This window comes from Nannospalax galili, unplaced genomic scaffold (assembly GCF_000622305.1).
Source record: "Nannospalax galili isolate Female #2095 unplaced genomic scaffold, S.galili_v1.0 scaffold39, whole genome shotgun sequence".
NCBI classification, from domain to species: Eukaryota; Metazoa; Chordata; class Mammalia; order Rodentia; family Spalacidae; genus Nannospalax; species Nannospalax galili.
The window spans coordinates 2,720,393-2,736,046 of NW_008346683.1; the positions used below are offsets into that span (position 1 = coordinate 2,720,393).

Consider the following 15,654-nt stretch of genomic DNA (forward strand, 5'->3'; position numbering starts at 1 on the left):
GTTTATGACTAGGGCATTGGGGGAGATGAGGCCTCTTGTTACATCTTGCAGGCATCCAGAAGACAGAGGACCCAATCTAGAAACAGAGCTAGCCCATAACCCTCAAGTCCAACCTCCCAGCCACATACTGCTCCAACTAGACCATACAGTCTAAAGTTTCCAGAGCCTTCCAAAATAGTACCACCAGCTGGGAACCTAGTGTTCAAACACAAGCATGTGAACAGGAATTCTAATACTCTTAAAGCCTGAGTTTCCTGATGTGTGATACAGAAATGAAATACTGTACCTGGCATACATAGCTATGAGACTTAAGTCTGATAATCTCTGTAAAATGTGAACCAGGGATCAAGGTTGTAGTTATTTTCTCAATGGGTGTCAGCGCTCATTACGCATGCTGTTCCTGTCATGCATCTCCCTTCATTTTCACAGCACTTAGATAAAAGAGCAGAGCACAGGACTTGCATCAGAGATCTGGCATCAGGGATTTGCATCTATGATACAGACAGTGGATAGGGGAGCTGAGAGGCAGCGAGAGGATGGTTTAGGTGAGCAGCAGTGGAGGCCAGCCATAATGAGGCTGGGAAGGTTGAATCAGGTAGAGAAGGGAAATGGGGGCCTTCTGCAGAGGAAGAAGCAGTGTAGTGGGTGGCCAGTGTAAGAATCTTTCAGATATGGTGGGTGATAGACTTTATGAGAAAGTGATGAAGCTGAGGTCCAGCTTCTGAGCACTGGGATGGTGGAAGTGGTCAACCCGGCACGAAGGTCATTGGGATCACAGATGTCATGGAAATAGATTGAGGCTGATGAATCATAGTTCATGGTTTGTTTCTCACAAATGTCTTTACTGTAGTGATGTCAGATGTGGTGGTGAAGAGGTTCTCACAGCCAAATTGCATCGTATCTTCTAGGGGAGTGACAAGGCTAGCAGAGCAGTACAGAGACGTGACTGAGCAGCAGAGTGGGAAGCCATGATGAGCACCACAGATAGTGAATAGTTGATTTTACTTAATCAACTCGACATAATCTGGAATCTGACAGGAAAGGCCTCTGAGAATATCTGTGAGGGATTGTCATTATGTTTTGGTTGATGTAAAAATCTCACTCTGGGCAGCACCGTTACCCGGGCTTGGGGGACCTGGACAGTATCAGTGTAACAAAGGGGCTGAGCACTGGCATGCATGTATAAATGCATTGCTCTCTGCTCTTGGCTGAGGATGTAATGTGACCAGTTCTGTCAAGCTCCTGCAGCCTTGACTTCCTTGCAGTGATGGACTGTAACTTGGAATTATGAGTCAAATAAACTTTCTTACTTGGGTTCCATTTGTCAGGGTATTTTATCATAGCTACAGGAAATGCAACTCAGACACCCATCTGTCAGGCACCCACCCTTTAGTTAACTATTGGGCAGCAGAGGTATCCTCCTTCTGCAGTACTCCCAGGACAGAATGTGGTGGTGAAGAGATAATATGATTCCAGGAAGGCTTCAGTGAGAAGCACAGAACTGAGAGGCAACGACTCCTCATTCTTTCAGAGATCATGACATCCTGTTCAGGTTGTTCTACACTGATTCCTAGACTTGGTTGAAACATCAAAAACAGAGGGTAATGTCTGTCCAGTGCAGAGAAAAGTTGCTGACATGTTGAAGACAGGAGAACCAACCGAAGTTCATAGGCCAGCTACCCTGCAGCACAGCATGGCAGCAGAAACAAGAGAGACCATGCCTCAACACAGTGCAAGGCAAGATTCCTGGCAGTTTTCAGACCTCCACGTGCAGGCCTTGGCATAGCAAGTGCTCTCTCTCTGTCTCTCTCTGTCTTTGTCTCTCTCTGTCTCTGTCATACACAAAGTAATTTAATTTTTAAAATATTTTATTTATTATTTTTATTTTTTTTAATGTGTATGTGTGTATTGCCTGCATATGGGTAGGTGCACCCATGTCGTGCGGTGCCTGTGGACATCAGAAGAGGGTGTTGGATGCCCTGAAACTGGGGTTACAGACGGTTGTTAGCCACCATGTGGGTGTTGGGAACCGAACCTGGGTTGTTTTGTAAGGGCAACCAGTGCTCTTAACTGATGAGCCATCTCTCCAGGCCCAGTAATTTTTAAAAATTATTGACCTTGGGAAGGAGTCAACCTAAAGGTGCCAGCCTGACAGCGTTATGAGTATTTTTGTCACTTGTAATTCAATGGCAGCTCACCTTACTTTTGAAGCCCAACTTGAAGATTTCTTTTTTTTGTCTAAGATTGGGATACAGTGTGTTGAACACTGTGTTCTGCTCTTAAAACATTCCTTCATTCCATAGCAACAGTCTAAAAAACACAGGTTTTGCACTGGAATGGTTTCTACATGGTTTCCACATCTTGACTGGATTTAGAATCTCCTAGGAGATGCACCTATGGTTGTATCTAGGGACCTCTTGAATTAAGGATTAGCTGAGGAGGAAAGAAGCTTCCATGGACATGGGTTGTACTATATTATGGAACAAGAGCCCAGATGGTATAAAATGGGAACAATGAGAAAGCCAGATGAGTGCCAGCATTCCCCCATCTCGGCAGCCTCATGGTCTGCCACCACAGTCACCTACCTCTCTCCCCACTGTTAGCCAGAATAAATCTTCCCTCCCTGTAGGTTACTTTAGTTAGGTATTTTCTTTTCACAACTATAAGATAAGTAACTAATACAGACAGTGGGTGCAGAGAAGTGTGGTTGATACTGCGATATATATAATCATATTCATAAGCCTTTGGAACTGGCCTGTGGGAGCCATGAGAAGAGTTTGGATCTGCAGACAGGGGAAGCTGTATAGTGCTCTAAGCAGAGCTTAATGGGCCATTCTGGTAGGAATGTAGAAGGCCGTGATGCTAAGACAGATGTGGACTGAAGTCTGGCTCATGAGGTTTCAGAGAGAAACAAAGATTCTATCAGGAATTACATCAGAGTGTGTTCAGGCTGCATTTTGGGGGGAAAATATCTGACTGCATTTTGCCCTGTTCTAAAAATCTGAATGAGGCTAAACGCAAGAAGTGCTGGGCTAAGTCATTTGGCAGAGGGTAATTAAAAACCGCAGAGCATTCTGGCCTTGCCATAGTTATTGTGTGCTGAACTTCACCAGATCTGTAGTAAGAACTCAGAGCAGAAAGTGGAGCCAAAAGACATGAAAAAAATGAGCCTGTTGTGCAGGGAAGGCGTGTGAATCAGGTTAAAGTTCTGGACTGACTTGGACAAAGAAGCTGTAACTGTTAAAGATAATAGTGCCATTTTTAGTGATGAAGTCCACTTTGCAACCAGCGCTGCCTTGAGGGCAAGATTCCACCTGTAGAAAGTTTGAGGATGTAAAACTAAACAGTTACATTTCAAAGAGAGTCCTTCAAGAAAGAGCTTCCTGGATCCTGCTTTAACAGTGTGATCTAGGAAGTAGTTTCCAAGGTTTAGAGGTTCCCTGAGGCTACTACAGTTGTGTTCCTAGAGGAACAGACCAGTAGGCAGCATCATTCTTGTGGTGCTGGTTTTGTAGAGTTACAGCAAGGCTCTGGAAAGCCACTGATGTCAGGCAGTGTGTAGCTTGGTTAGATTCCTGTATGGAGTGTCTGAGGGACCTGTGTATGAAGCTGTGAAATGAAACCTATCTTACAGTAGATACCCTAGGATATTGGACTGTACCACCAAGGGATGCTCCCCAAGGAAAGATGCAAGTCTGAAATGGAGGTGGCTGGAAAGAGAAGCCACAGTTGATCCAAGCAACAGTAATGGAAGGCTGGAGCTACCCAAGCACACTGTGCCTAGATAATGTTACCATGAGCCCCAGATGCAGGACATGGAGCTGCAGGGTTTTTTACTTGTCCTGCTTGGTTTAATCTTGCTTTAGTCTGGTCTGTCCTTGGTATTTGCTCATTCTTCCTCTTCATATGTGAATATTTGCTCTATACCACATTATATTTGAAGCCTACAATAAGTACTCTCAGTTAAGAGATTGGCCTCCACTCAGAAGAGACATTAGACTTTTCAACAGTGATGAAACTGTTATGACTTAGGGTACTTTTAAAGATGAACTTAATGCATTTTGCATTATGGCATGGCCATGAGCCTTTGAGGACAGGGAAGGGGGTGTTTGAAATCTTATGAATTAAAAGTGAAGTGTTTGCGTGTCAGGTTGCCAAGCAGTAGACTTGTGATGGTTGAATCGTCATCATCTACTTTTCTGGATTTAGAACCACACATCTAAGTGTGTCTGTGACTGAGAAAGGAAGACCCAACTTGAATGTGGGTAGAGTCATTGCATACACTGGGGACTCAAACTGAATAAAAGGTGAAAATGGCTAAGGTCAGATGAGTGCCTTCTGATCCTCCAGGCTGTGAGCAGGGCAGTTTCAAGCCCCCCGCCACTGTGGCATTCTCACCATTGGGGACCTTAAACAGTGCACCAAAATCAATCTTGCCTTCCTAAAGTTGCTTTAGCCTAGTAATTTGTCATAGTAACCTGAAACATAATTAATAATCAGGCCTCACGTTGCAGTCACTTGACTGACTCCGGCTTTCCCAGCGTCACCCAGGGGTAAAGGGCAAGACCAGGGTTCACATTTGTGGTCTCTACTCCGAGCAGCTTAAATGAGATGAGCAGCAAAACCCTTCTGATCTCTGGCTCCTAGAATGATATCCCAGATGAGGTCCAAAGCTGCTCATTGGCCCCCTTGGCCTACCGTCAGGTTGACCTTCACCTAAGTGATCTGAGAAGAATGCTCCACACGCTGAACCAACCTCTCAGTCTGGGAGCTCTGATTCTTGGCCTGTCGGGGCCTATTTCTTTTCCCCCTTTGTCCCTTATCCTTCTCCCCCTTGCTCCCCTGTTTGCCTATCAGAACCAATCCCCATTTCTGCCATCCCCAAAATGTAATTGAAAGAGACTTAATGGCCTCCAAATGATGATAGCTCCATAAACCGATTAAAAGGCTTTTAATAAAACTGTTTGAAGCTATTCTTCACGGCTGCAGGCGGTGCCCTTTGTTTCCTCATGATTCCAATAAGAACTCAGGGTGATTTTTCTTCAGTGTGGGGCTACAAGCCCAACAAGGCCTGGTTTTGTCTGTCTGACTGCTCATTCTATGTTTTTCTCCTCCCAGACTATCCACGTGGCCATTGTCTGTGCCGGTTATAATGCCAGCCGAGATGTTGTCACCTTGGTCAAGTCGGTCCTCTTTCACAGGTAAGGTCAGCTTTCACTTGTACACTGCTGGCTGTGTATTTCCCTGACTCCTGGGAAGGTTATATAACAGCAGACTTTCTCATCCATCATTCAAACGGTCATGAAAATGTAATTTTTGTTCCAAATCTGAGGAAGGATATTGTGTTTAGAATGTTTAGTAGCAGTGTTGCCTGGCCATGTTTAGATTTGTAGCTCTCAGAACTACAGGAGCATTCAAGGACACCCCAAATTAGTGCTTCAGTTTCAGCCTCGGCCCCTGCTGCCCAGTACTCCACAGATCTTCATCTGTACCCATGTTGGCAGGTTGTGATACAGGCTGTGTTATAGCCCACTCAAAATTCAGTTTGAAACCCTAACCCCTGGTTCTTTAAAATAGGCTCTTTGTAGGTAAAGCTTTTAAAAGAGATGATTAAATTAATGTAGGGACACTAATCCAATGTGACTGGTGTCTTTAAAAATTAGATTAAGGTACAGATACATTCAGAAGAAAGGCTGGGGCGATACACCAAGAAGACGGTCTGAAAGCCAAGGAGCTTGGTCTTAAAATATCTGAGTTCCACCATTTAGAACTCTGGAAAAATAAATGTGTGTTTTCAGTCATCCAATCTGTGTTAGCTAGCTATGGGACTGTCCTCCACAAAGAAAATAAAATAGTATCTCAGTGTGACCTGTCTCCTCTCTGGGCACTTCTAACAGTACAGAACGTTAAGTTCTTGCTTTACATTAAGCCAAAAATGAGTATGTATAGATGGTATCTGATAGGTCTTATGGGTCCCCATGAAACCAGTCAGAAGATTGGCTCTCTCCCACTTGGAAGTGAAAATAACTCTCCTGTCATCCCTTTTCTGTGTCTCCTCCACTCCAACCCCCTGTGCTCCTGCTTTCTCCTGGAACTTTTCTTCCCCTCCTGATTTGGGTTTATATCTAGACATACTGAGAAGCCATGTCCAGAACCGAGCCTGCACTTCCAGCCAGTACCTTTGGCTCTGCTCTATCTTCTCATCGGGTGCTTGAATAAAGTTCATCTCTAGGCATAGCCAATAACATAGAAAGGTATGGGTTGACCGAGTCAGGATCCAGAATGTCCCCAGCAGAAGAAGCAATCTTAAAAAGTCCTCAGTTCCTCTAAACAGAATTCAGGGTCAAGTCACACAGCTGAATACAGCACTCAGCATCCTAAGCAGAGACGCAAGCCCACCAATCCTGGAAGAACACAGAACTTGTTTTTGCATCTACTTCTTGCCCGTTTTCCCACCCGTTCTGCCTCTCACCGGTACTTCCCCTCTCCGCCTTAGAGATCTTTCAGGTCCTCCTCTTCCTCTCTATCCCACTCAAGTCCACCTGCCACTAACCTATACATTTCCTTCCCCCAGATTTTGGCTATTCACATCCATTGTTTCTGACTCCAGCATGATAATATCAGAGAGGAAATTCTGATCTTGTGAAATCTACCCACGGCATCATCAGAGAGAGGCTAGAACTTAATTGGCCCGCACATGGCTGTCAGTGGCCAATGCTGTTCTCCCTTATGTTTTCTATCCTCATGTTGCAGTGATGTCATGCCCCACCAGTCTGGCCTCTTGTAGCTCCCCACTCTCCATCATGTGCCCTGCTACTCCATCTGCCCCCTTTTTCCCCACTTCCAAACCAGCAATCACCCTCTTACCTTACAAGATTTCACATGGGAGCCTCCTCTCACCAGAAGCCCCCCTGCAGCTCTCAGTGCGGGTTCTCTCCAGCTTTTCTTCTACTACCCGTGCTACCTACTTACCTTTCTGTAATGTTTATTATGTTGATTGCCGTCTACATATCCGTGACATACCCTCTGTAGCAGAGTATGGGCCTCTGGGGGACAGAAACTCTATCTTATTTCTGTATCCCTCATATTTAGAAAGCTACCAGCTAGTAAATGTTCATTTATTTAGCAGGTGCGGCTGGGGGAGTCTTTTAGTAAGGAACCTGAAGATATATTTTTTTAATCATTTAGCTAAAATACCAGCGCAGCTTAGTTTCATTTCACATTCATGTCACTGGAGCACTGAGAGACCTTCAGCAAGTCACTTTAAGTTTTTGTTTGCTCTCCCAGTTAGTTTCTGCTAGGGAATCAGTTCACTCCAAAACTGACTTGGTCTTCAATAATGTTTATTCATGACTGAACTCTGCTATGTGTCTTTCTCGCTAGGTTCCCTTACAGTCAGTGCCCTCCAGCATCAAGGACTAGGTAGAAAGGGAGCAACAAACAAAAATGTGACCATATCAGCCTCAGGGCCTGGCTCTCCTCTCCTCACATACGCCTCACTCAGACCAGCTTGAGCTGTGATTTTTGTTTTACGTTGGAAGAGAACATGGGGCAGTCAGGCAAAACATGACTGAGACTTCTGATTTGAAGCCAGATGACCTTTCCACAGGACCATAGTTGCTGTGTGATTTTGGAGACCTCTTGTAACTCTCCAACCTTCATTTGCTACATGCGGCCAGTTGTGGTGAGAACTAACCATGAGTTAGACAAGAGCTCCTCAGCCTCCTCATTATTACTGGTCTCTGTTAAAGACCTGCATGCCTCCCTGATGATTCCCAAAGCCCATTCTTTTAGGAAAGGATGTCTGTATGATTATAGATATTCAGTCTTTCTATGTCTCAATCAGGATACATTTTAAGATCGGGAAAAGCTAAGATGTTTTTGAACAAAAATTTTCCTCATGTTGCTTTAGCTACAAATCACATAATCAGGTAGTTGTTGAAATTGTAAGAATCCTGTTGAGGATAAACTTTTACTCCCACAGTTGCTGTGCAGCACAAAGATGCTCAGTTTAAAAATAGCAGTTTTATTAGCAGCTGCTGATGATGGCATGCCATCCTTGCATGAAGGCATGACGGTTTGAGAAGAGAACCTGTTATTAAGGTACGTTGTAGATAAAGATTCTGCACACAGTGTCAGTGAGTGCTTTGTCCTCTTGGTCCAGATGTCCACTGGAGTCCCTCCCTCACCTTGAAGCGATACAAACAAGAATGATTTTCAATTGATTCACTGATGATAATGAGTTTGGATACCAAAACAAAAGGACATTTGAAAGACTTTCAACTGTGAAAGTCCAGCTATAAATAGCCTCATTGCTTCCAAAGCACGTTATGGGGATTAACTAAGACATGATTATAAAATACGTTGACAAATGAAGCACCTTTCTCGTGTTAATAGTAATAGCTTAATGGTGGTGCAGAATGCTGCTTTTGGCTTTCCGTGTTAATTACAGTAATTAGATTTATTTTCCAGACAAGACTTTCAGCAGATTTTCACTTAAGGCTTGCTTTGTTATGTCAAATCAATTTTATTTCTGCAATATGCTTAGTGACAGTGAACACGCTGAATTTTCAGACAGAGAATGATATGGCTACTGTTACATACCAGTGTGGCACTCGATAGAGCTCCGTCCTTTTGGAAATAAATTTCAGAATGTATTCCAAAGACCTTCACCCTACATGATCACTATGGAACTCTGTTTTGAAATTTTGCTTATGGTCATAAAATTGGAGAATATGCTAGAACAGTAAGACTAATTGATCAACTCTCATAAGCCACACACACAATTGACTTTAAACATATGTCATGATATAAAATTGCTGAAATAAAATTCAAAACAGAAAGCATGATGTGTCTTCCAATATATAATAAGCATGCGTTTATAGGTATACAATGTCAGAATTCAAGGGATGGAAGACTACTCAACAGTACGTAAAAAATAGAGCTTATTTAAGAATTGTGGTAGAAATAAAGATGATGTTAGTCTTGTTTTCTCTGTTATGTCTTTATGCAACCCTTGTGGTAAAGAAAAAAGACGAATGAGGAGTAAATAAAAAAATGTATGTAACAGAGTTTCATTACTTAGACTAAAATAGCATAATACAGATCTGTATCACCTTGATGGAAAGATATTCAAAGAAAAATTAGGGAACTGCCTATAACTAACTCCATGAACTACAACCCTAATTGCAAATCTTCTGGGAACTGTGACTGCTTTTTCAAGGAAGCCCAGCACTTGGGAAGCAGAAGAAAGAAATATCTATTTACCAACTAAGCAAACGTTTACCTCCTCGGTTGGAAGGTGGATCAACTTGTAAAACGTTAGTATTTGTTGGCTGGGGTGACCTGCTGACTCCCACTCTGCCTTTCTGTTGGCAGGTTGTTTTTAAAAGGAGCAAACAGACTTGCCTCCCTGAGAATAAGAGCACCTTTGTGCCCAATAAGTGCCTCTGATTCGCTTACTGTTGATTCTGTTTTAAACTCGTTGCAGAAGTGATGTCTAGTTTGTGAAAGGGGGCATAGAATTTAACCTCAGCAAGGGAGCCACGCCGGGTCCTGGTTCTGGTTTGGCTTTATCCCTGTGGGAACCGCTGATCCAGGCCGTCACTGTATAACCATGAACACTCACTTCTTCCCCAGGTGCTGCAAGGCCCTATTTGGACCTTGCAAAGATATTCTGCTGTTTACTGATTCAGCAAATACCAATGCCCCCCTCACCCTGCACCAAACTGTCTTCTAAATGTTGTCCGGGTATCAACGTGCCCATTTCTCCTATATGCGCTAGTGGTGCACTCTTTTATTAATCCCCATTTTGCAGACATTACAACTAGATAAGAAGTGATTGACCAAGGCCACATGAAAAGGAAATGGGCAGGGCCAGGTCAGAGCCCAATCTAATTGCTTCAGAGCCTAGATGCTTCATGAGAAGCAAAGAGTTCCCCATTTTTAAGTTACTGTTATTACTGTTGTTTGTAGTTTCTGCCATCATTTTGAGTGGATATTGTAGATCTTGTCATCTTTGCTGCAGTTCCTATCATGCGTTTGAAAACATAGGAGCCTGTAATAAAAGCAGGAGAACTTAGTTTTGTTCTCAGACGTTGGGCTTCACACGGGCCATTGTATTTCAACTTCATCTAACTTCATACAGTGGCTTCCACAATCCCCCTTAATTAACAAGAGAAACTTAGGCTCACAGAAGTGAAGTGGTTTGTTCACCGTCACAGGTGAGTAGGTTCTGATCCAGACCCTGGGCTCTGCCAACCTCCGCAATCCATGCTGATTTTTTTTGCTATACCACAAAGTCTTTTGATTCTTCTAGAATGTTGCTCCCTTCTGTGGTAGAGAGCTTTCCTAAGTTGTCCTTGAACCTTCCCACATTATTGAAGCCACTTAGCCTCCCTCAACTCAAGAACTCACTGAAAACCAGAGGCCCCTGATTGCTTGGATTTTTAGAAATAATTTAAGTCTCTAAGTGTCAAAGATTCACTGAGCCCTTTTGGTGGCATCATTGGCTCTTTGCTTTGCCTGAAATTGCCTTTGCTTTGTAAACTTAATAAATAAAGATTATCTCAGGTCCCATGGCCTTGTGTATTTTAATAAAAGCAGACCTTGGATCGCCTTGTGGAGGATTTGGTACATTCCTGGCACGAGAAGAAAAGAGAAGTAGGAGAAAAGCACTGGTTTAATCATCTTTGCTCTTTTAGTGCTCTGTATTTATTGCCTCCCAACCTGAAACAGGGGAGCAGTTAAGGAAACAGAGGCAGCGGGAGGGATGCTCATTAAAAGCGCAGTGTGAGGGCTCTGCTGGAGATGGAACTCACACTTGCCTATGTTCTGTCAGTGTAGCACGCAGTCTACAGCAGTCTTTCCCATGGCCCTAAGTCTGTGCTTCTCCAAACATATTTCTAACTGGGGCCTGGTGAAAAGGACAGGCTTAGGCATGCTACAGATGTAAAACTAAACAGCCTTGAATTATATATTAAGAAAATTCCTTCAGAATGAGTTTTTATTAACTTCAGTTGATAAAATCCCCTTTGGTGTAAGTATGTTCTTAACATCTGCCTAAATGGTTCTCCTCTCTCTTGAACAAAAGAGAAGATAGAAGCCTCTCTGGCTGATTGTGGACTTTGCAAGGCTCTGTCATCAGAATTCATTCTTGCCAACTGAATTTGGAGCCACATGTAACACAAGACTCAAGTCACTGAGAGAATGAAACCACTCTGTTTGTGGTTAGTCTGGAGTTGTAGAGTGCACTAAACTGTGGGCGTGAACAGGTTGTTCCCTATGACAAATGCAGACTCTTCCAACCTAGACAAGCTCTGTGCCTTATAGGCAGGCCTCCCAGTGCAGGGAAGCAACCAGAACAAGGCAGGCCTGCCCCTTCCTACACTCACAGGGCTGATATCATTCCCATCTCTGACAGCTAAGTATATATTAGAATGTATTCCCACAATATAATTACTCTGAAAGTAGAAAGTTGGGCGTTTTGCACTAAATTCAGTTGTGCTACTATCAACACTATATACCATTTTCATTGTCCCCCAAAGGTACCCCAATTCTGTTAACAGTCACTCCCCAGTTTCTCCTCACCAGTCAGTCCTCTGCTCTCTGTTTCTGTGCTTGTCCAATCTTTCTCACTGGCTTCTTTCACTTTGAGTATAACATGTTGGTGCAGGAATATCGAGGTGTCTTTAAGAGCACAGGAACCTTTCTCAGCTCTGTTGTGCTTAGCTTGGAGGCTAGGGTCTCAGAAACTCAACAGTCACCAAAGCCACCTCAAATCTGAGGCTTTCAGGATCTTGTCTTGGACCACAGAAGGTGAGGTTTAGAAAGTATTTTATTATAGGGAGTTAGGAGAGAGAAAGAAGGCAGAGCTGTATAGCAGTAGAGGTCCCTGGGAGTAGGAAACCATTGAGTCACAGTGTCTTGGAGTTAATAAGGCTTTAGTGGATGGAGGAAGGGAGGGGAAGATGAACTGGTGAGTCCAGTTCCTATTCCAGGTGTCCAGGTCCCCTGGGTTCTGGTCACGCCCTCAGTATGATTTTCAGGAATAGGGTACTCCTTTAAGAGATAAGAAACAAAACAAAACCCAGGTACCCTCACCTCCAACCACTCCATTTTGTTATTTACTACTTCTTGGCTATTGGAAGCAATTCTGCTAAGAAATACTTCTGTATAAGCTTTTGTGTGGCTATCCCGTTTTAAAATTAATGGCATTGCCTATTCTTTGACCATTTCATATATCATATGTGTATGTGTGTGTATATATATGATATATTTCAATCATATATACCCCCATTGCTCTCTCCTGTCCTCTTCCTCTACCTCCTGTTGAATCCGTTCTTCTCAACAAGTTCACCTCCAGCTTTTCGGATTGGAGCTAACACCCCACAGAAAATAAGGGCAGGGCCCCTGGTAGATGATGAGCTACTTAAGTGGAAAGTGATTCAACTGATAGCTTACAAAATGTGTAAAAGAAGTTTGGACGGTGGGTAGGCTGAGGTGACCAGGACATATGACCCATCTCCTGATAGGAGGAGTAAGCCTGATCACTTCTGTAAATGCAAAGACACAACTTTTACCCCAAAGAGGATAAGAGATGTCCTTATGTATTCTGGAGCCAAATGTGAATGATCATGGCCTGGGAACACAGATTTAAGTCGTCTCAAATTTCATGTTCTGACATGGAATCAGTTTCATATAATTTTTTTTAGCAACATAGCAAAGAAAACCATAAAGTGAGGCACTTTTCAAGTACATTGGTGGGAACATTAAGTATGCACTTACTGCAAAGCTGAGGAGTCTCAGCCATAGACCTTAAATACTGCTTGATGACATGTTTAGTCTTTTGGTTGGTGGAAACTAAGGTTTTTGTTAAGTTACAACATTCCATAAGGTTTTTCAGCTATTAGTCACATGATGTTAGGTCAGACACAGAGGAGAGCAAGCCAAGGCTATTTAGGAGGCTACAGATACCCCAAGATAAATTATAGCTTGGCCCTGGATCTGCAACATTTCAAACTCTCCACAATCATTGAGGTTCTAATCAGCTAGTCGGCAATGTAGAAGGTTTAGTTTGAAGATGCAGGGTTCCCCCCCCCCCACCCGGGGAACTTTTAACCCAGAGGTCTGTGGTTGGCCTGAGGGGGCACACAAAGGACGTGTAGGCCCCACATTGACACAACCCATGATACACTGAAAAATGACCAATCTGAATAAAGATTATCTCAGTGTCCATCCAGTTCCAGACAAGACTCATAAAAGGCTCCTGGGTGGGAGTGCATGAAGGTATTTTCTCTTGGCCCCCCTCCACTCTCAGGAACTCATTCTCACTCTTCGTTAATAAATCTGCATTTGGCCTGCTTTCACCTTAGGTACCTTTCCTCATTCTTGGGAGTGATAGAACAAACTGACAGCCTCAGGCTTTGGGAACCCTGTGATCTTCAGACGCCCTCACTAGTTTCCTGCGCTAAGCTCACCAAGAAGCCCTGCTCTAAAAAGCACTCACCTCATTTTCATGTCTTTTCACGTCTTTTCGTTTTTGGACCCTGGGTTTAGTCAGTGTCACTTGCATGGTCATCAGTGGAGAGTTATTTACTGGAGCATAGACAACTATGCTGTCATCTAATTTTTGTATGTAAGTAGAAGAGAAATTGTTAGGTAACCCCACAATGGTAGTTCTATGCTGAATTTTCGTTTTGTTTTATTTTTTGAAAGAAGTCCCAACTCTTCCCCTCAGTGCACTGCATCCATTTCCAGTCCCACCAGGAACCGCGTCTGGTTCCAGCCTCTTCCTGCTTGGGTCTTCAGTTGTGATTGTGTCTGTTTTCAGTTTGAGAGTCCTAGTGGGTGTGCAGTGTCATATCATTGTGATTTGCATTTGCATTTCCCCAGGGATTAATGAGATTGAGTGTCTTTCCTTGTGCATATTGACCATTTGTAAATCCTTCTTGAGAAATGGCTATTCAGACCCTCTCCGGGATTTTTAATTGGCTTCCTTGTCTATTTTTGTTTGAGTTGTAAAAGATCTTTATCATCCTAAAAATTGCCTCATCAGATACTCATCCTGCAAATATTTTCTCCCTCTCTCAGAGTAGCTTTTTTACTTTATTGATATCTTTTTTTCGCTAAAGTGACACAGAGCTATCCTGTACGGTCCTGGACTTTGGAATCCTAAGATGAGGGTACATGCACGGTCAGGTTTTGCTGGGTTTCTTCTTCAAAGTAGGGTGAATTTTGGATCACCCCTGTCTTCATTATGATACAGGGGGAAACAAATGGGGTCCCCACTTAAGGATTCTTAGTATCATCCCTAAAAGAAGTTAAGAATGGACTCAAATTGAGTTTCAGGTGACCATTTTATTATGTTTTCACATTGCAAAGAGCAGGAGGAAACAAGGTTTTTTTTTAAAGTTCTGTGAAGTCAAGTTTATCCATTTTAAAAAATTTTGTGCTTTAGATATAAAATATAAGTGATACGTGTTTTTTAGAGCAGTGGAGCCTTTCTTGGCTCCTGGTGAACTAAACTTGGGACCTAGGGTGCCAAAAGATCAGTTGTCACCCCACAAATACGGAAAAGGGAAATATGGCCAAGGGGTAAACAGCACAAATGTCGATTTAGTAAGGCCAAGTGATAAAGAACCCAAGGAGTGGGAGGGGCTCCCAGGGACGAGCACCTTCCTGCTGCCCTGGCTGGTGGATGCTGAGGGAGGTGCTGGATGGAGGCAAGTAGTTGTGTTGAGATTGGTAGTGTTTTAGCACATTAAGGGCTATAACCATAAGGAGCCCACATGCCCTTTGAAAGCTTTCTCGACAGAACCAGAATATTCCTCTAGTCATGTATGCTATGGGACTAGCTCATGATCTACCATGGGGTCTGCCTTCACAGCCTAACCAGAGCTTATCTCCTATCTCGTAAGCTTACAGTTACCCAACTTAATGCTAAAGATGTCTCTTCTCCATTTTCTTCAAAATGCTTTTGTTCTTAAGTTCCAGTTAATTCTATCAAAGTAGGGTGGAGTTTGGATCACTTCAGTCTTCATTATGAAACAGGGGTAAACAAATGGGGTCCCCACTTAAGGTAGGCATGCGGTAAGTTTCAACCACTGCCTTAGGAGGAGAATAGACGAGAGAAGGAAATAAGTCATAATGCCATTGTGGTTTTGGAGCGGGTATGGAGGTCAGAGCCTCAGGGAGGTCAGAGCTTCATGGAGTTCAGAGCTGCATGGAGGTTAGCCACATGGCAGACTAGCAGCCATATGGCTGGGAAGGAAGGAAGCTTAGAGAAAAAGTATGAAACCCAAGATGTTGGGGCAGTCCAAAGCATTAAGAAAAGTGTGCTTAGAAAAGAGAAAGAAAGAAGAAAAAGAGAGGTTTCATTGAAGAATTCAGAAAAGTGCACAGACTTTCAGAGTGTCCATGTCTGTGACCTAGTCCACAAGCACTGTGCTAAGCGGTGGAGATTCTGATCAGGAACAGGATACCATCTCATTAACACACTAGGTGTTCTGCCCACCTCTTTAGCATGACTTAAGGTGAACCTGCCTTACTAGGAGTGGTCTTATGACCAGGTGATCTGGCCAAACTGGAAAGGTGGTCAGGAACAGGATACCATCTCATTAACACACTAGGTGTTCTGCCCCACCTCTTTAGCAT

At 43.4% G+C, this 15,654-nt stretch overlaps 1 protein-coding gene across 5 annotated transcripts in view; it reads left to right on the forward strand.

Moving 5' to 3' along the window:
• Positions 1-15,654, forward strand: part of Large1 (LARGE xylosyl- and glucuronyltransferase 1) — a 581,831-nt gene that overhangs the window by 265,585 nt on the left and 300,592 nt on the right. For all 5 annotated transcript variants that reach the window (XM_029568309.1, XM_029568308.1, XM_029568310.1 and 2 more), the window contains one exon: positions 5,119-5,201. In XM_029568309.1, the coding sequence (XP_029424169.1) occupies positions 5,119-5,201 (83 nt within the window). The remainder of the gene's footprint in view (positions 1-5,118; positions 5,202-15,654) is intronic.